We start from the raw sequence: 19,092 nt of genomic DNA, 5'->3' as shown, positions 1-19,092 counted from the left end.
TGGTGAGAGAGTGAATAGAAGTTAGCCTGCAGCAAGAACAAATACACCCCAAGGTCTAGGTCACTGCTTTGTGGCTGACAATCATCTGATCTGCCCTTGAGCACAAATGGAAAGTCTGGACTCAGATCGGCTGCCGTGGTTGATGCTGCTGAGGCTTGCTGGGGATAAATGGAGAAAGCCTAAGAGTGCAGCCTTCGAGATTGGCCGGGGCCCCGGCCTCTGTGTGGACAGAGGCCTTAGGCTGCCCTCATCTGACCTGACCAGAGGAGCAGACTTCTGCCCCCTGGAGGCTGCTGGCCACCGTGGGTCCAGTGGGCCCAGGCATAGCTGCTTTGTTTGAGCCTGGGTGAGGAGGAGAGAACGGCTGTGAGGGACGTGCCCTGGCTGTCTAACTCGTCCGTCCTGTGTTTGGGAAGCAGCTGGCAAATGCCTCTGCCCCAGGGGGAGCCTGTCAAACAGCCCAGGGCTGGTCCAGAGGTGGCCAGGTGGGTTCGAGCTTGGAGAGAGCCTGTCTTCAGGCCTCTGACTTCTAGAAGATGCGTGGCAACCCCAAGTGGGGCTGCAGGAGGAAGGGGAGGCTCTGTCAGGGTAGGAGCTCCCAACACCCTGCAAGGTGCTATTGTTACACCTGTTTCTACAGCCAAGGAAGCGGAAACTCAGAGAGCTTAAGTATCTAGCCTAAGGCCACAGAGCAAGTGGCCAAACTGAAATTTGACCCCAGAACTCTGACTCCAAAGCCCTCACTCACTCCAGTCTGCTCAGTGGCCTCCCAGAGAAACCTGCCTGGCGGTGACTCCAGATCTGGAGGACAAGGGCCACATCCTGGGTGGTGTGGGCCTGACGCCCGTTCACGGAGCACTGGCTGGAGCCACAGCTGCAGAAGGGAGATCTTGTTATGCTGTTGATTGTCAGAGCGCTTTCTAGAAGCCCCGTTCCTGGGCCCAGGGGCAGCGTGAAGGTCCAGAGGGGCAAAGCCAGCTGGCTCCCACTATCCAGGCTGTAGCTTCCCCAGTGAAGGGGCTTTTTTCATCCAGGCCTCTCTCTGAGCTCAGTGAACCTATTCTTTTTTTTTTTTTTTTTAACGTTTTTTATTTATTTTTGGGACAGAGATAGACAGAGTTTTGTTGATTGTTTCCTTTGCTGTGCAGAAAATTTTACTTTTTTTAAAAAAATTTTTTTTTCAACATTTTTTATTTATTTTTGGGACAGAGAGAGACAGAGCATGAACGGGGGAGGGGCAGAGAGAGAGGGAGACACAGAATCGGAAACAGGCTCCAGGCTCTGAGCCATCAGCCCAGAGCCCGACGCGGGGCTCGAACTCACGGAGCGCGAGATCGTGACCTGGCTGAAGTCGGACGCTTAACCGACTGCGCCACCCAGGCGCCCCTTTTAATTTTTTTTTTTTTTAATGTTTTTATTTATTTTTGGGACAGAGAGAGACAGAGCATGAATGGGGGAGGGGCAGAGAGAGAGGGAGACACAGAATCGGAAACAGGCTCCAGGCTCTGAGCTGTCAGCACAGAGCTCAACGTGGGGCTCGAACTCACAGACTGTGAGATCATGACCTGAACTGAAGTCGGACGCTCAACCGACTGAGCCACCCAGGTGCCCCAGAGAAAGCTTTTAAGCACTCATCTCACCACCAGAATTCTTTCTCATTCTCTTTTTAAAATGAGAACGGAATATAAAGCTTTCCTAATTACACAAGAGTTTTGTCTACATTCGCAAATTAGCTTAATTCGCTAAGGGTGGGTAGGTGGGTGCAAATTCAGTCTCATCGCTGTCACCCTTCACCTCCCTCCCTGCGCTCTGTTCCTATCAGCTATCTCATTTCGCTCACAGGAGATGTCTGGCCTGACAGTAAACTAATACTAAAATGTCCTTGGCAAAGGTAATCACATCTGGTTGTACTATTATAACAATCATTTTCTTTTTTAAGCTGAACTCCTTGTTTTCCGAGAGCCTAATTGGTGCAAGTCTCTGTGCTGTGTACTATAGGGAATATATTTAGCTTTTTTGCCTCCCCTCGCCCCCACCCCCTGACTGTAGACACAGATCACCTGGGCACAACCCTAATTCAAGGCAGTATATGCTACGTGTCTGAAGGCATTGTCACATGTAGCAGCCACGATGGCACATCTACCCCAGAGCCCTCCCAGCTGGTCGTTTTACCTGCTAACTCCACCTGGTTTGGTTCAGGGGTTGGGCATCCATGTGCAGCAGGGGAAGCTGGGCCTCTCCACCACCAGGGTGAATCTGAGTCTAAGCTGATCGAGGTAATTCCAGTTCTCTTGCCAGGGACTGGTGAGGAAGCAGCATGTGACACAGTTACGGAAATGAGGGGTGAGGTAATGTCTGCTGGTTGGGGGTTGGGGGGGGGGGGACGATGTTCTTAGAAAGATTCCCTTGGTCTTGAAAAGGAATGCAGGGAAAGGATTTTCTGTCTTGCAATGTTTGGATGTAATTGTGTGAGCTCATGATGCCTGATGGTGCCGCAGTTGTCTTATGACCATGAGGGGACAAACGTGAGGACAAAAAGCTAACACTCTGAGTGTGACAGAGCCGAAAGATGAAAAGAACCTGGGTTCTTGATGGGACATTGAGCCCCTGAACTAACAGCCTTGAAACTTCTCTGCCTCTTGTTTTCTCATTATGTGAGATTAAAAACCCCCTGATTGTTGGGGACATTTTGAGTTAGGTGTTCTATTGCTTCCTGCCAAAAGCGTTCTAACTAATATTAGAGCCTTACGTAGGGGTGCCTGGCTGGCTCGGTTGGTAGAGCATTAGAGCATGTAACTCTTTTTTTTATTATTTTACTTTTTTGAGGTGGGGGGAGCAAGTGAGCAAGGGGCAGAGAGGGTGGGGAGAGAGAATCCTACGAGGGGTGGAGAGAGAGAGAGAGAGAGAGAGAGAGAAGTGGAACTCACCCAAAGCAGGGCTCGAGCTCACCTGAAGAGGGGCTCGTGCTCCCCGAGGTGGGACTCGAACTCATGAACCGTGAGATCATGACCTGAGCCAAAGTCGGACGCTTAACTGACTGAGCCACCCGGGCGCCCTCTAACTTCTTGATAGTGAGGTATTAGACTGTGATTTTTTTCTAAGTTGGACCCTCTTCATTCTAATAATTGTTGATTGTCCATGATGGTTTAGCTGTAATGGGGGCCTGGGGCCGACGGCCAAGAAAGAATTCTTGAGACATCTTCAGCGCAAAAGGGTGATTCTATTCAAGCATGAGGGCAGGATCTGTGGGCAGGAAGAGCTGTCTGAGCATGTAACTATTGAAATAATAAAAATATTAAGATCCTTTTATTTTTTTTTAATTTTTTTTTAATTTAAAAAAAATTTTTTTTTCAACGTTTTTTATTTATTTTTGGGACAGAGAGAGACAGAGCATGAACGGGGGAGGGGCAGAGAGAGAGGGAGACACAGAATCGGAAACAGGCTCCAGGCTCCGAGCCATCAGCCCAGAGCCCGACGCGGGGCTCAAACTCGCGGACCGCGAGATCGTGACCTGGCTGAAGTCGGACGCTTAACCGACTGCGCCACCCAGGCGCCCCATTAAGATCCTTTTAATTATGTATATCTCTGCCAGTGCAAACATAACCCTGGGAGAGCAAAGAGATTCTATGCCCCCTTCCTTTCCTCAGCATTTGGCCTTCCTCTGCCTGCAGCTCCTGGTCAACCAAACTGATCTGCTTCTTCCTTTCGGTCTTTTCCGGGAGTCTTGGCTGAACTTAAACCATAAATCGAAGGCACACAGAGAACATCAGCAGGTTCGGAAAATATACCTTCTCTCCTTTTACGTGCAACCGTGAATGGAGCCGCAGCCTGATTTGCTGGTGGTGTTGAGGAGCAAGGAGGCTCACTCCGGAAGAATCACCTCCCCCAGGAAGCCCAGCCAGAGGATTCTGATCCCAGGGCGGTTCCAAAACTTCCCCAGCCTAAGGAGCTTGGAGCATGACGCCTGGGACAAGAACCAAACCAGAGTCTGAGGGCTCCAAGGTATAAATAGGGATCACTCCACTGGTTGTTCCCCTGCATGGAGGCCCTTGTTTCACCTTTTCTGACCTCCTTGGTTTCCCCTACTCTTTCTCCCTTCTCTACCTCACCCTTCCTCTTCTCTCTCCACTTCCATTTCTCCCTTCCCTCTCTCTCCCTCTTTCCCCATCTCCATTTGCTCGGTCACCTCCCTTCCCTCAAGCCCGGTGTCGGCACCACAGTGTTCTGCAGACAGAATTCACCTAGGGAGGGACAAAACTTCTTTTTCTTCCTCTCTTCCTCCTCCTTCTTCTTCTTCCTCTTCCTTCTTCTTCCTCTTCCTCCCCCTCCTCCTTCTTTTTTTTTTTTTTTTTTTTTTACGTGCAAATAATATTTTATTTCTTCCTCTGGTTGCTAGTAACATTGTTGCACATTTTTTTGTGAAAATTCATCTTGCCCCACTATGAGAACTTGTAACAGACACAGGCAATGGCCCTCGCTGGCTGGGAGCCCCACAGGCTCCCGAGCCAGGAGCTCGGACCGGCTGGGCCCAGCTGTCAGATGAGAGCCTGTGTGGCCTGCAGGCAGAGGGCAGGCAGGGCAGTTTGCTGGGTATCAGACTCTTTGAACTTGACTGTTCAGCTGTCACTAGACCTCTCCACGCAGAAGGTAGGGGGAGATGGATGGCAGAGTGTCACGATCTGATCGCAAAAAAGAGCCTCCTGGTGACTGGCCTGATGGGCAGGAGCCCCCTCCTGTCTCATTTCAGGCGCGTGCATGTGCTCCAGCTTGTGCAGAGAGGGGGTAACCAGGGCTCCTCTAGCGGGGGCCGGGAGCCGGGGTCCTACCTCCTCGTTCCCATGGAATTGTGAGGACCACTCAGCATCTTCTTGAGGAAAGTGCGGGAGGAGTGCCTAGGCGTCCCAGAGTTTTCCACCGGCTCTAACCTTCTGCCGCTCCAGATGGAAGGGCTCACAGAGTCTGTCAGGTGGGCCAGCATAAAGTCTACACCTCCTTTCGGGTAATCGAAGTCACCAGAGAGTTGGGGAAATCACTGCCCTCCTTGGACCACCTGACTGCGGTCTTCTCTGAAAATGCATCCTTCGACCACAGATGAGATCGCGTGTATGTTCCAGCCCTGGCTCCATCCTGACACACGGGCCCCGGCTTTCCCCACACTTCCCCTCTCTGTACAGGCACTGCTGCTCCTTCTCCTTCAGAGAATCTTGGCACATCACCCGATCAAGGAACAGCATCAAGCTTCTGGGGAGCAGGGCTCTGAAAGCCACAAGGATGTTTAATACATGCTTCCTTTATTCCCCGAGTCCCCTACCCAACAGCATGTATGCTTGGAAAAAATGTCAGATATCATTTAATCCAACCCTTTTCTTTAACCAATGTGGAAGGCAAGTCCCAGTGACTGGCCTAGGCCTGGGACCAGGTGTCTTGGTTTGTGGTTAGGTCATCTTTCCATGCAACACGAGCCATCTGTTTTGGGTTTTTTTTTAATGTTTATTTATTTTTGAGAGAGAGAGAGCACATGTGCGCGAGTAGAAGAGGGGCAGAGAGAGGGGAAGACACAGAATCCGAAGCAGGCTCCAGGCTCTGAGCTGTCAGCACAGTGCCCCATCCGGAGCTTGAACTCATGAACTGCGAGAATGTGACCTGAGCTGAAGTCGGAGGCTTAACCGACGGAGCCACCCAGGCGCCTCCCACAAGAGCCATCTAAGTGTAAACCCCTCTGCCTAGCTTTCCTGCCCTCCATAAACCAGCCCTACCTACTCAGGATGCCCACAACTGTACCACAAACCTCTTCGGCCCTAGTCAGGCTGTCCTTACTGGGTCTCTGTTGTTCTCCATCATGTTCCCCGGAGTTTACCCATCCAAATCCCAGCCATCCCTCAAGGCCTTAGGATCAACTCAGCACAGAATGTTCTTTTTTTTTTTTTTTTAATTTTTTTTTAATGTTTATTTATTTTTGAGACAGAGAGAGACAGAGCATGAATGGGGGAGGGGCAGAGAGAGAGGGAGACACAGAATCGGAAGCAGGCTCCAGGCTCTGAGCCATCAGCCCGGAGCCTGACGCGGGGCTCGAACTCACGGACCGCGAGATCATGACCTGGCTGAAGTCGGACGCTTAACCGACTGCGCCACCCAGGCGCCCCAGCACAGAATGTTCTTAATGATCATGCTGTTGGACCAGAGCAGGAGACTTGTTCAAGACTACAGAGCTCATTATCAGCTGGCCCAGGAAGAACCCCTGCCTTGACCTCCTTCATCCTTTCATGTGGGGTGGCCCTGTCTCCTCCTCAGGGACCTACTGACCGGTGAATGGCCTATCAATTGTAAACTGACTCTGAAAGGCATTGAACCCATGGGGGAACTGCTAGGAAATGAGGTAAGTTCAGAATATCCCATACACCCATGTTTGATTGACAAGGCCAACTCCACGTGGAGACTATAGGCTGAGGGGAGGGGAGTTTCTGCTCCAGGGGCTCTCCAACTGTGGAGAGCACATCCTCTGCCAGGGAGTAGAGACAAACTGTCATCAGGCACAGTCTTGTTACAAGAGACCCCACAATCAGGTGGAGGCCAAGGTAAGAGGCCCAGTTTCTGTTCTCATAAGAGGTGTGACCAACCCTGCAACAGCTCCTTCCTGGTCTCACTCACCCAGTAACTAGATCCTCTGCCTTGCACCACAAGGACGTCAAAGACAATGGGACTGACCTACTAGAAAGAAGGTCTGGGATGTCATGACACTTCCCTCCTAAATGCTCCTGTGGGCACCTCCTGCGAACAAGAACATTCCCTTACACAACCATATTCCCATCTTCACAGCTAAAAACAGAATAATCGTTCCATAGCATATAATACACAAATTATTCCAGTAGTGCTTTTTTTATCCCCCTCTGAATCTGCAATCCAATCTAGGTTTGTACATTGCATTTAGTTGTTATAGCTCTCGGTCTCTTTTTTTGTCTAGAACAATCTCCCACTGTACTGGGTTGAATGGTAGCTCACCAAAAAGATGTCGACGTGTCAGAATCCGTGATGGTGACCTTATTTGGAAGAAGGGTCTATGCAAGATGTAGTTAAGGATCTCGAGATTATCCTGGATTAGCCGGGTCATCCAGTTTAATGGCAAGACAGAAAAGAGAAGACAGACACGGAGAAGAAGGCCATGTGAAGACAGAGACAGAGATTAGAGACGCTGCCACGAGCCAGGAAACACCAGGAGCCGCCAGGAGCTGGAAGAGGCAAGGAAGGATTCTCCCCTACCGCCTTTGGAGGAACAGCCCTCCCAACATCTTGATTTTGGACTTCCAGCCTCCAGAACTGTGAGAATGAATTTTTGTTGTTTGAAGCCACCAAGTTGTGGTAATCTTTTATGACCTTCCTATTTTCCTAGGAAATTCATATGCTCCCCCCCCCTTTAAAAAAATGACACTGACTTTTTTAAAAGTCTAGGAATTGTTGTATTATTGAATGTCCCAATTCTGAAATTGTCTTCAGATTGACCTTTTAAAGTCATAAATCAGATCAAGTCATTCCCTTGCTTAAAACCCTCCAACGGCTTTTCATTGCATTAAAATAAAATAAGCTATAAACTCTTTACTCTGATTTACAAAGCCCTACGTGCCCTGACTCCCTCCCATGCCTCCAGCCTCACCTTTCCCTCTCCTCACTCATCTCGCTCAGCCTCACTGACCTTTCTCTAATTCCTTAGACATGCCAAGCTCATCCCAATCTTACCCCTGATGCTCTGGTTCTTTCCTCTGCCCAGGTGACAACCAAATACAACTCTTGATCTTTGATCCCAGATTGGGGGAAATAGCTATGAAGGACATCCTTGAGATAACTGGGGGAATTTGAACAGGACTGTATATTAGATAATATTGTTGTATTAATGTTAAATTTCCTGAGTGGGGAAATAGTACTGTAGGCAAATGTCTTTGTTCTTAGGAGATGCCTGCTGAAGTATTTAGGGGTGAAATATCATGATGTCTGAAACTTACTTTCAAAGGAATTGTGGCAAAATACTGACAACTGTAAGTCCAGGAGAAGGGTATATTGGGGCCTCTAGCAATGTTCTTTCAACTCTTCTCTGGGTTTGAAACTCTTAAAAATAAAATGGGGAAAAAGACAATTTAAAGAAAAAAATCTTAATCCAGGAATACTCAAATTTTCATGCACATTAAAAATCATCTAGGAAGTTTGTTAAAATGCAGATGCTAGAGATTCAGAAGATCTGGTTGAGGCACTGGACACTGGCATCTGCTTTTTAACAGTCTCTCAGGTGACTCTGTCAAGCCCCCAGGCCATGCTATGAGAGGGAAAATTCACTTAGCATTCCATGGCCATAAGCTGCTCTCCTGTTCTCCAGCTGAGGGGTGGCTGGTTGGAAAGGTCAGGAAGGCAGATGGAGACGTGATTTTATGATGGGGCAGGACTGGAGATTGTGAACATAGTAGAAGATGGGGCTGGGGTGGAGGGCAGTGTTTGCAGGCAGAGAACAGAGTTTGCCCTGCTTCCGTGGCTTTTTGCTTGGGGTGGGGGCTGCTGGGGCAGTGCAGAGGAGGCTCCTAGAGACCAGGTGAAGAATAGAATCAGGGCTCTGAACTCCTAATACCAATGTTGCTGTTCTATTTTACACAACCTTATGAATTTTTCTTAGCTGTAGAAAGAAGGTGAAATAATTGTGAATTCCCCAAATTCCAATGTTGGTGAACCAACCTGGAGTCTTAGATGGATTGCTGCAGACATGTCATTCTAACTTCTGACCAGAAGGTGGCAGCAACACATCTCTCTTTATTTTCCAGACCACCTATCATGGGAAAGATTTTTTTTTTCAGGTGCCTCAGAGTTCCCTTCACAATTTAACCAACACTTATTTGACCTAGATCATATGCTATACTCCATAGACACAAAGGTGACTAAGATTCGATCCCTTTCCCAAAGATCATATTATCAGGGATGGGGGGAGTCAGACCTATAAACAGATTAGTGCTAGTTTACTAGCTGTGTGACCTTGGGCAAATTGCTTAACCACTCTGTGCCTGGTTTTTCAACTGTAAAGTGGGAATCATAATAGTACCTATGTTGTAGGGTGATTGCGAGGATTAGAAATGATAACGTGTGTAAAATGTATACCACATAGGAAATGTTATCTATTACTATACGGTAGAGCGAGAAAAGTGATGGGATGGAAAAGATACCCAGAGGGGCGCCTGGGTGGCGCAGTCGGTTAAGCGTCCGACTTCAGCCAGGTCACGATCTCGCGGTCCGTGAGTTCGAGCCCCGCGTCAGGCTCTGGGCTGATGGCTCGGAGCCTGGAGCCTGTTTCTGATTCTGTGTCTCCCTCTCTGCCCCTCCCCCGTTCATGCTCTGTCTCTCTCTGTCCCAAAAATAAATAAAAAACGTTGAAAAAAAAATTTAAAAAAAAAAAAAAAAAAAGAAAAGATACCCAGAGGGGCGCCTGGGTGGCGCAGTCGGTTAAGCGTCCGACTTCAGCCAGGTCACGATCTCGCGGTCTGTGAGTTCGAGCCCCGCGTCAGGCTCTGGGCTGATGGCTCGGAGCCTGGAGCCTGTTTCCGATTCTGTGTCTCCCTCTCTCTCTGCCCCTCCCCCGTTCATGCTCTGTCTCTCTCTGTCCCAAAAATAAATAAAAAAACGTTGAAAAAAAAAATTTAGAAAAGATACCCAGAGTACTCCCTAACTGGGAGGAGCAGAGTCCCCAGAGGGAGATAATGGGGAAGGGATTCCACTCTGGTGCAGCCACTCTGTCAGTGGGGACCCTGTGGCCAGACCAGCCTGGGAGACAACCCAGCTTGAGAGGTGTGGAGCTGGACTCCTTCTGGCTAGGTTCATCTTGGCTCCTACAGGCCCAGAGCCCAGAACATCAGCAGGGCCTAACCAGCAGAGGGAGCCACGATTAGCCTGCTGTGCAACCTCAGACTTGCAACTTTGTCCCTCTGAGCTTCAAGTGCTACTAAGTGGTGGGGAAAGGGGACCACAGAAACCAAGGGATGGTACTGAGTTCCACATCTGGACACCACTGGAGAGTCAGCTGTAAAGTCAGCCAATTCAGGGGCAGCAGGGACTTGGAGCTAGGGGTGTAAAGAGGAAGCACTAAGAAGGCAAAGAGATCTTGAGGATGACATTGGACTTTCCCCAGGATGTGGAATGGAGGTCGAGCCGGTCCTACACCTCTGGAGGGCAGGGGGGCCCCAGCTGACACTCAGTTACAAGTGAGTAGGGTTATGACACTGCTCCCCCGTGTCTCAGCTTCCTCTCTGTCACATAGGAGGGGAAGAAGGCCATCAACAGTGTTGAGAACCTACTATGAGCCTCATGACGTGCTAATTACTTCATGTACAATATCTCACCTAGACGCCACAATGCCCAGGAAGGAAGGTGTCATTTTTCCTATTTTACAGATGAAGAAACTAAAGCTCAGAGAGGACAAGTAAGTTGCCCAGCGTCACGCAGCTAGTAAGTGCCCAGGCTGGTGGCCTGATCTCTTTTCCCATGACCTTTTCTGTCATTTGGCTTTAGCCTCAGTTGTCCACTCCCTTAGAAATGTCCTGGGAGTCTTATCATCCATAAATACCCCAGCTCCAGAATCACAAATTCATGCATCTTGCTCTCTGAAATCCACTCCCCACCCTCTCGGTGCCTCTTTCAATTCCATTGTACTGTGACTGTTTTCTGGCCCTGCCTGGGAGGCCAGCTCCGGACCTCTTTACTCTCCCAATCTCCCACCCTCTTGCCCACACGCCCTTCCTCAACCATCTTTGAGTCCATGGCCTGTCATTCAGTAGCACTGTTGCCAGTAACCTAAATTTCATTGCTCACCTTCCTTGCAAACCTCTGAATGCATCTGATTGTCATTTCTCTCCAAGCCTTCACTGGAGCAGCGGAAGGGGGAGGGGTAATAATACCACTGACTACTACGTACACAGCCCATATTCTGTGCCAAGTGCTAAGTGCTTCACATATTTAACTCAGTTTATCCTCCAACTCTATGCGGTAGGTACGATTCTTATTGTCCCCATTTATGGATAAAGAAAATGGAGTGGATAGAGGTGAAATCATCACCCAAACTCAAAAGCACACAGCTAATTAATTTGAGGAGGCCATGATCAAACCCAGGTCTGTCCAGAGTCCCTGACATTGAGAAGAGATCAGCAAGGAGGTACTTGGCTCCTTCCACTCTGGGTCCAGAACTGCTCTCAGCCACTAGTAGGGACAATCCAAAAGAAATCCAGAACCTCATTGCATTCGGCAGCTGACAAGATCATTTGAGAGATCCGTGATAATAATAAAACTAACTTACATTTCATCCATTATTCTATTATCCTAAGTGTTTAATCCTCCCAACAGCAGTATGCAGAAGTTACAATTGTCCGCGTTTTACTAGGGGACCTGGAAGGACACTGTAACAGGCCTAAATTCATACAACACAGAATGTTGGAGTCAGATGGGAAGCTGGGCAGCTGGATGCCAGAGCCCTGGCTCTCTCTTTTTTCAAAATTTTGTAAAGTGTATTTATTTTAGAGAGACAGAGACAGTGAGAGTGGGGGAGGGGCAGAGAGAAAGGAGAAGAGAGAGAGAATCCCAAGCAGGTTCCGTGCTGCCAGCACAGAGCCCGACTTGAAGCTCGAGCCCATGAAACCACGAGATCATGACCAAGAGTCGATCACTTAACTGATGAATCACCCAGGTGCCCCCAGAACCCTGGCTCTTAATGGTGACCCTTTCCTACCTTTCTTCTGGCCTCAAGATCTCCCAAGGCTGGCTTCTTTCTTTCTTTCTTTCTTTCTTTCTTTCTTTCTTTCTTTCTTTCTTTCTTTCTTTCTTTCTTTCTTTCTTTCTTTCTTTCTTCCTTCCTTCCTTCCTTCCTTCCTTCCTTCCTTCCTTCCTTCCTTCCTTCCTTCCTTTCTTTCTTTCTTTCTTTCTTTCTTTCTTTCTTTCTTTCTTTCTTTCTTTCTTTCAGTATGGTGGGGGGTTGCAGGGGTAGGGAGAGGGGGAGAGAGAATTGCAGAGCCCAATGCGGAGCTCATTGTAAGGCTCCATCTCATGACCATGAGATCATGACCTGAGTCAAAACCAAAAGTCAGATGCTTAATCAACTAAGCTACACAGGCGCCCCCTGGCGTAAGAGGGGAGGAGTAAGGGGTAAATAAGGGGGAGGGATCTCCTCTGACTTGCCTGCAGGCCTAGTTCCCCCACCCAGGCCCTGGCCTTCCTTACTCCCTCCACAGCTCCCAGAGCCCTGCTGAGGAGGTCCTGGTCCCTTTTCCTCTGAGGCATCTGAGTGGTGAGCTGGGAGCTTAAGCAGCAAAGGGGTGGGAACTCCCCTTGGAACTCCTTGGGCCCAGCCCAAGGGGCCTCTGCTCTACTCTCAGAGGCCCAGACCTACCAGCAGCTCCCTATAAAGGACCAGCTTAGACTCCCAGTTTGCTCCCTAGGTACAGCAGGCAGAGGCAGGGCAGGGCCTAGGCTGGAGTTGGTGGGACTCCAGGCCAATGGCAGCTGGGGCTCAGAGCCTAGGGTTGCAACAGAAAACACCAAAACTTCTCCATCACCCCCTCCCCCACCCCACACATAGCTGCCAAGCCCCCACCCCCAGCCCAGGCTGGACCCCACCCCACCCCACTCCTAGAAGTCAGAGGGGACAGGCCCAGGTTTATCTATCCTGTCCCCTCTCTCCCATCCTCCCTCTTCCCATTCCCCTGGCAACCAAACCAGACCCATCAAGGAGAAGGACCTGGCAGCTGTGCAGGGAGAGACTAATGGCCCGGAAGGAAGGAGGGGCCTGGAGAGGAGGCGAAGGAAGGCGGTAGGGTTGTGAGCAGGCGGGCGTTGGCCCATCTCAGAGGACACACAAAGGAGGGGCGGCTCCTCTGCCCTGCAATGCCGAGGAGCTGGCTGGCCAAGGAGCCGCCCTCCTCATCCTCCCCTGCCAGAGAGTCAGCCTGGAGTCCCAAACCTGCTTCCCCAGATGCCCAGCTCTTATCCTCAGGGCCAGTCGAGGTGGACCTGTCCGTGCTGGAAAGCCCTGGAGTCCCCGGCAGCAGCAGCCCCATGGCTCTTGGCAAACCCAGCAGGCCTCAGCACCCTGGCTCCTGCAGACCATCTGAGCTGCCTCTATCCACTCCGGGGCGGCCTGTGCCTGAGTTCTGGAAGCCGCAGACATGCAAAGGCCAGACATCAGCCTTCACGATAACGGGGGTGGGGGAGGGCAGGAAGGGATGTGTGGTTGTGTGTGTGTAATGTGTGTGCACATAGGTAATGTGGCTAGCGTGCATATGCATCTGTGTGTGTGCACAGGCTTGTAGATCTGCTTTGGGACGTTCTCTCTCCTCTTTCAGTCCCTGGACCACTAGGAATGAGTACTTTCTCTTTCCGCATCTCTTCCCCATCCAGCCCCACCCATCCCTGGGTACCTGCAACTCCTCCATACGGGCAACCGGTTCCTGCCAGTCCATTCATCTCTCAGCCTTGGCAGCAGCTGCGGCCCCTCAGCCCCCTCCCCTTCCTACCTCAGGAATTGCTTTGGTTCCCGTAAGGCCCATGACTGAGCAGCAGTTGGTTGGGGGAAGGGAGAATCCAGTAAAGCCAGACAGCATACAACTAGCTCCCTCAGCTCAGCCTCTGGCAGGACACAGACTGAGTGGGACCCAGAGTTGGGCCCAGCCACCCTCAACCCCCTCTGTTGTGCCCACCCTGTTGGGGCCTGGTGTAGGTCCAAGTTTGGGAGCTGTGTCTTTAAGGCTGAGCCATCAGCAGGCAACCCCCTGGCCAAGTGTCCAGAGGAGGGGGAGGGGAAGTGGCCAGTCCATTAGCGGCAGAGCTGGCGCCAGGCAGCAGCCCTCCACAGGGCCCTGGGGACTACGGAGGGATGAGCCCTTCCCACCCCCCTCAGCTCCCCCTGCCCTCCCGTCCCCTATTTCTCCCTGGGCGTGGTAACAGAGGGGTAGCTGACAGCAGGTAAAAGCAGAGCCTAGCCTTCAGGGGACAAGTGGAGGCACAGGCCCTGGGGCCCAATCCAGACCAACTCACCATCTACCTGGGCCATCTCCTCCCCACTCATATGCCAGAAGCCTGCCCTTTAACTTCCAGTCCTCCTATCTCCCCATTTTTTTTTTAACTGAGGTTTAACTGACATAACGTTAATTTCAGGTGGACAATGTAATGATTCTACATTTGCAGATCTCCGATTTTCAATAGCTCTCTCAGGCAGGAACCCCAGCTCCAGTCAGGCCCTCCCACCCAAGGCTCCAGCTCCAGATGCTTGCTGGAGGGTGCTGACCCCAGCCCAGGCCTGCCAGTGGTCGCCAGGCCTGCTTCCTTCCCCGCTTGCAACAGGGGGAATCAACTAGGCAGGGCGCCAGCAAACCTAGGAGCGAGGGTGCGGCGCTCCTGCAGCTCCGCAGGGGTGGGGCATCCCCCTCCCCACATAGCCCCGCCGTCAGGCCAGTGGGAGGAGCTGCCCGTGCCCCCCCTGTGCCCGCAGGGCTATAAAGCCGCCTCGCAGCGGTCTGCGGCTCCTTCCCCGCTCCCGGACCAGCTTTGCCAGCGGTGACTGCCCATCCTCGACCACCATGAGCCACCCGTCGGGCCTCCGAGCCAGCGTCAGTTCCACCTCATACCGCCGCACCTTCGGGCCACCGCCCTCACTGTCCCCTGGGTCCTACTCCTACGCGTCCAGCTCCCGCTTCTCGAGCAGTCGCTTGCTGGGCTCGGCGTCCCCTGGCTCCTCCGTGCGCCTGGGCAGCTTCCGCGGCCCCCGGGCGGGCGCGGGCGCCCTCCTGCGCCTGCCCTCGGAGCGCCTCGACTTCTCCATGGCCGAGGCCCTCAACCAAGAGTTCCTGGCCACGCGCAGCAACGAGAAGCAGGAGCTGCAGGAGCTCAACGACCGTTTCGCCAACTTCATTGAGAAGGTGCGCTTCCTGGAGCAGCAGAACGCGGCCTTGCGCGGGGAGCTGAGCCAGGCCCGGGGCCAGGAGCCGGCGCGCGCCGACCAGCTGTGCCAGCAGGAGCTGCGCGAGCTGCGGAGGGAGCTAGAGCTGCTGGGCCGCGAGCGCGACCGGGTGCAGGTGGAGCGCGACGGGCTGGCGGAGGACCTGGCGGCGCTGAAGCAGAGGTCAGGGGGCAGGACCGGGGCTGGGCGGCGGCCGTCGAGGCGGCTGCTCGTCGCTCTGCTCCCTTCCCCACCAGCCGCCGAAGGGCGTGGCTCCCCTCATCCACCACAGCGTGTGCAGGCAGCATGCTTGCCTGTGGGCTCTAAGACCCCTGCCTTCCCTCTACCACTTTGCTGACTCTCTGGGGAGGGGAGGGGGGAGTTACTATGTCTGACCATCTCAGCCCGTTAGATAGTGGGCAAGTCCATCGGTCAGCATGAAGACCCCTCTTCAGAGTCCTGGACAGTAAGCAGCCTCTAGCCCAGACCCTGGGGTGCGCGGTGACCCTACAATTCAGCTTCTGCCCCCTCTTCTTGCCAGGTTAGAGGAGGAGACGCGCAAGCGGGAGGATGCGGAGCACAACCTCGTGCTCTTCCGCAAGGTGAGCCCGGGCCCCATGTCAACTCCGACTCCCCACCTCTGCCCTCGCCTTTGTACTAGGGTGGCATCTGTGGGCGCGAGGAGGCGACCAGAAACCTCTAGAGACAGGCAGGGAGGTCCTGGCCCTTTCTCAGCCTGAGCAGCCCCTCCCGGCTCTTGAACCCTCATTTCCACCCCCACTAAGGATGTGGACGACGCCACCCTGTCCCGCCTGGAACTAGAGCGCAAGATTGAGTCTCTAATGGATGAGATTGAGTTCCTCAAGAAGCTGCACGAGGAGGTAGGTGGATCCGAGTGTCAGGGGAGGCTTCGAAGGTAGCAGGCGGTCTCGTTGGAGCTGGAAGGCAGGCGCTGGTTCAGAAGACTGGCGAATGGGGAGGAGGAATTGCCTGGGGAAGAGTAGTGAGATTCGCTGGGCAGACGCAGCCCCTCAACCCCCTCTCTACAGGTGGTTTGACTCCCACCCCTGCGCCACCTGGTGGCGAGCAGCGGAGCTGCACCCCGTAAAACTTGGCCGCTGGCTTGGAGCCGGCCAGGGCGCAGACCGCACCGTCATATGCGCGCTGCACTCCCTGGCGCCCCCTTCTGTTCATTCGAGTGTTTCTTCTCTTTCTGTGCGTGAACTGCGCGGCCCGCGTGGGATCCGCGCGGCAACCTCAACAACTTGTTGTCCTGGGCGGCAGGAGCTTCGAGACCTGCAGGTAAGCGTGGAGAGCCAGCAGGTGCAGCAGGTCGAGGTGGAGGCCACCGTGAAGCCTGAGCTGACGGCGGCGCTGAGGGACATCCGCGCGCAGTACGAAAGCATCGCGGCGAAGAACCTGCAAGAGGCAGAGGAGTGGTACAAGTCCAAAGTGCGAAAGCCCGGGAGGGTTAGGGAGAGTCGGGGAGGCTGGGCGCTAAGGGGAGGGCGCGTCCCGTCAGCTCACAGCGGCACTGCCTCGCGCGCGGTAGTACGCGGACCTGTCCGACGCCGCCAACCGGAATCACGAGGCCCTGCGTCAAGCCAAGCAGGAGATGAATGAGTCCCGACGCCAGATACAGAGCCTGACATGCGAGGTGGACGGGCTCCGCGGTACGGTGAGTACCAGGCTTCGCGCCCAGGCCCGGGGGGCGGGGGTGGGGTGGGTGGAGGATGAAGGCTGTTACCCCAATGGTGACCCTCTGGTCCCCCCAGAACGAGGCGCTGCTCAGACAGCTGCGGGAGCTGGAGGAGCAGTTTGCTCTGGAGGCGGGCGGGTATCAGGCGGGCGCCGCGAGGCTCGAGGAGGAGCTGCGACAGCTGAAGGAGGAGATGGCACGGCACCTGCGCGAGTACCAGGAGCTCCTTAATGTCAAGATGGCCCTGGATATCGAGATCGCCACCTACCGGAAGCTGCTGGAGGGCGAAGAGAGCAGGTGGGGGGCAAAGCTGCTGGAGGGTGGGAGTGTAGGGGACGGTCGGGATTGGGTGTGTTCAGGGAAGGGGAGGGGCTTGGGCCGAGTAACTGACCACTTGGCTTCGCTCCCAGGATTTCCGTGCCAGTCCATTCTTTTGCATCCTTAAGTATAAAGACGACTGGTGAGTCTCCTCCCATGCCTGGCTTCCAATCTACCTGTCCCCTTGTCCACTTCTGCCCTGACCAGACTCTTGCTATGGCCCTGCTCAGGGATCGATTCTGTCCATGAACTACTGAGTCCTGGTCTACCCGCTACCCCACTCCTCATGTCCTGCCACTCCCCTCCCCCCACAGATGGGAGTGAGGGCTTAAGAGGAGAGAAACCCCAAGCCTCCTCTCTTCCACTCCTCATCCTACTTTTTCCAGTGCCTGAGGTGGAGCCTCCCCAGGACATCCACAGCAGGAAGATGGTTCTGATCAAGACCATTGAGACTCAGGATGGGGAGGTGAGATGGGCCACTTGAGCCCAGGATCCCATCATGGCACATATTATTTCTGAGCGCCAGCCTGGCTGCATCTTAGAGTATTGCAGGTTAGTGGTCCTTGGGGTGGCAGAGAGACAAGGAGATAGAGAAGGTGGATGGACAGTCTGGAGCCTCAGCTGGTTTTGCTGGAGAAGGAGACACCATACCCCAAAGGAGATTGAAAGAGTGTGGTGCTTAATGGTTTGTGCCCTTCACATGCCTTGCCCCCAGCAGGTGGTGACTGAGTCCCAGAAGGAGCAGCGCAGTGAGCTGGACAAGTCTTCGACTCACAGCTACTGAACCCATGGGTCCAGAGTTTCCTGACCCTGCCCTAGGCCTACTCTAAGTCCCAGACCCTCACACCAGTACTGAATTAGTCCTCTCTCACTCTGCATGTGTCTAGGGGATGGCACAAGTCACCCCTTCCCTGGCCTGTGGCCAAGTGCTACCCAGCCAGCCCTCTCCCTGCCCTGACATACATATATATGACCTATATGTGCCCCTTATTGCGTCCTAGTCAGAGGCCAACAATCCCCCGATCGAGTCTACTACCATTATCCCATGACCAGTGGACTGGGCCGGGGTCTGAGTTTCGCTTTTGAATCAAATAAAACTGCTGTCAAGAGAAACCTCGCCAGTGCATTTGTGTCTGTGGAAGTGAGGGTGCCTGTGGGGAGGGGGCGTAACAGTATTTTCCCCTTGTCTTTCTGAATCCGGTATGTTGGCATCTATGGTCCTATCTGTACTTCTAGTTCTACGTCCGCTCCTTCTCGGCTTCTGTCTGCCATCTACAGCCCTGAATGTCCAAGTGCTTTCTGGGTGTGCCCTAGACCCCTCAAACTCAACATGTCCAAAACAGAGCTCCTCATTTCCCTCTCCACCATCTGCAATCATGTTCTTCCTTCTGGGTTCCCCACTCTAGAAGAAGGCACCACCAAGAACCTCTGCTGCCATATTAGAACTCACCTCATCTTCTGCCCCTTTCCTTTCCTCACCTACTCCCCAGTTCTGTTCATTCCACTTCTAAATTCTTTCAAGCCTATTTCATTCTCCCCATCCCCACTGCCACCACCCTAGTCCAGGCCACTGTTATCGTTTGCCTGAGTTACATCATCTCCCTCAGTGGTCTCTTGCCACTGGCCTGGCCCTGCCACCCACCTAAACCTACTCAACACATTAGCCACGCCCTCCACTTGAAAACGTCTGTTTCTACATTGCCCTCTGACTCTATTCCACCCTGCCCTCACTTTCAAGTCAAAATCCACTTCTGAGTTTAAAATGATCCTTTCACTCAATTATAGTGCTACATGCCAAGGAATAAGCCAGAGTCCTTGCTGTCAAGGAGCTGGTCGTCTGGGGGTGGGGGAGAGAAACCAACAAGCAGATAGTTCCAACCTTGTGAAGAGTACTATGACTGGGAAAGAAGATGACATTGTGGGAACATGAAGAAGAGCATCTCACCCAGCCTTGGGGTTCCCAGCCACGGTTTCCCAAAAGGGACACCATCACGCCGAGCACTGAAGAGCAAGCAGGAGTTGTTCAGCTAAAGCAGGGAGAGGAGAAGGCCTTTCCAGGTAGGTAAGTCAGCCAGGAGGTAAGAGAGTACAGAACTATACTAGTTCTATAATTCTGGAATGAAGGGTTGGA

General features: G+C 52.8%; 1 protein-coding gene and 1 long non-coding RNA gene across 3 annotated transcripts; both read left to right on the top strand.

Moving 5' to 3' along the window:
* The first annotated feature begins 6,148 nt into the window (after positions 1-6,148).
* Positions 6,149-7,593, top strand: LOC131519647 (uncharacterized). The gene is made up of 2 exons (XR_009265732.1): positions 6,149-6,376; positions 6,962-7,593. It is a non-coding gene; the product is annotated as an uncharacterized LOC131519647 (long non-coding RNA).
* Positions 7,594-12,661: 5,068 nt separating this feature from the next.
* Positions 12,662-18,074, top strand: PRPH (peripherin). Of its 2 annotated transcripts, none has more exons than XM_058742905.1 (9): positions 12,662-15,127; positions 15,486-15,546; positions 15,730-15,825; positions 16,229-16,396; positions 16,497-16,622; positions 16,720-16,940; positions 17,054-17,103; positions 17,348-17,427; positions 17,677-18,074. In XM_058742905.1, the coding sequence occupies exons 1-9, from the start codon at positions 14,586-14,588 to the stop codon at positions 17,743-17,745; spliced, it is 1,413 nt and encodes a 470-aa protein (XP_058598888.1). In that variant the 5' UTR covers positions 12,662-14,585; the 3' UTR covers positions 17,746-18,074. The 2 variants fall into 2 exon arrangements, with proteins under 2 accessions (XP_058598888.1, XP_058598890.1); XM_058742907.1 differs by having other exon boundaries at positions 12,665-15,127; positions 17,680-18,074.
* Positions 18,075-19,092: the final 1,018 nt, after the last annotated feature.

Source organism: Neofelis nebulosa, chromosome 8 (assembly GCF_028018385.1).
Source record: "Neofelis nebulosa isolate mNeoNeb1 chromosome 8, mNeoNeb1.pri, whole genome shotgun sequence".
Classification (NCBI taxonomy): Eukaryota; Metazoa; Chordata; class Mammalia; order Carnivora; family Felidae; genus Neofelis; species Neofelis nebulosa.
The sequence above is the reverse complement of the archived record's forward strand: the minus strand, read 5'-3'. Positions and strand labels throughout refer to the sequence as shown.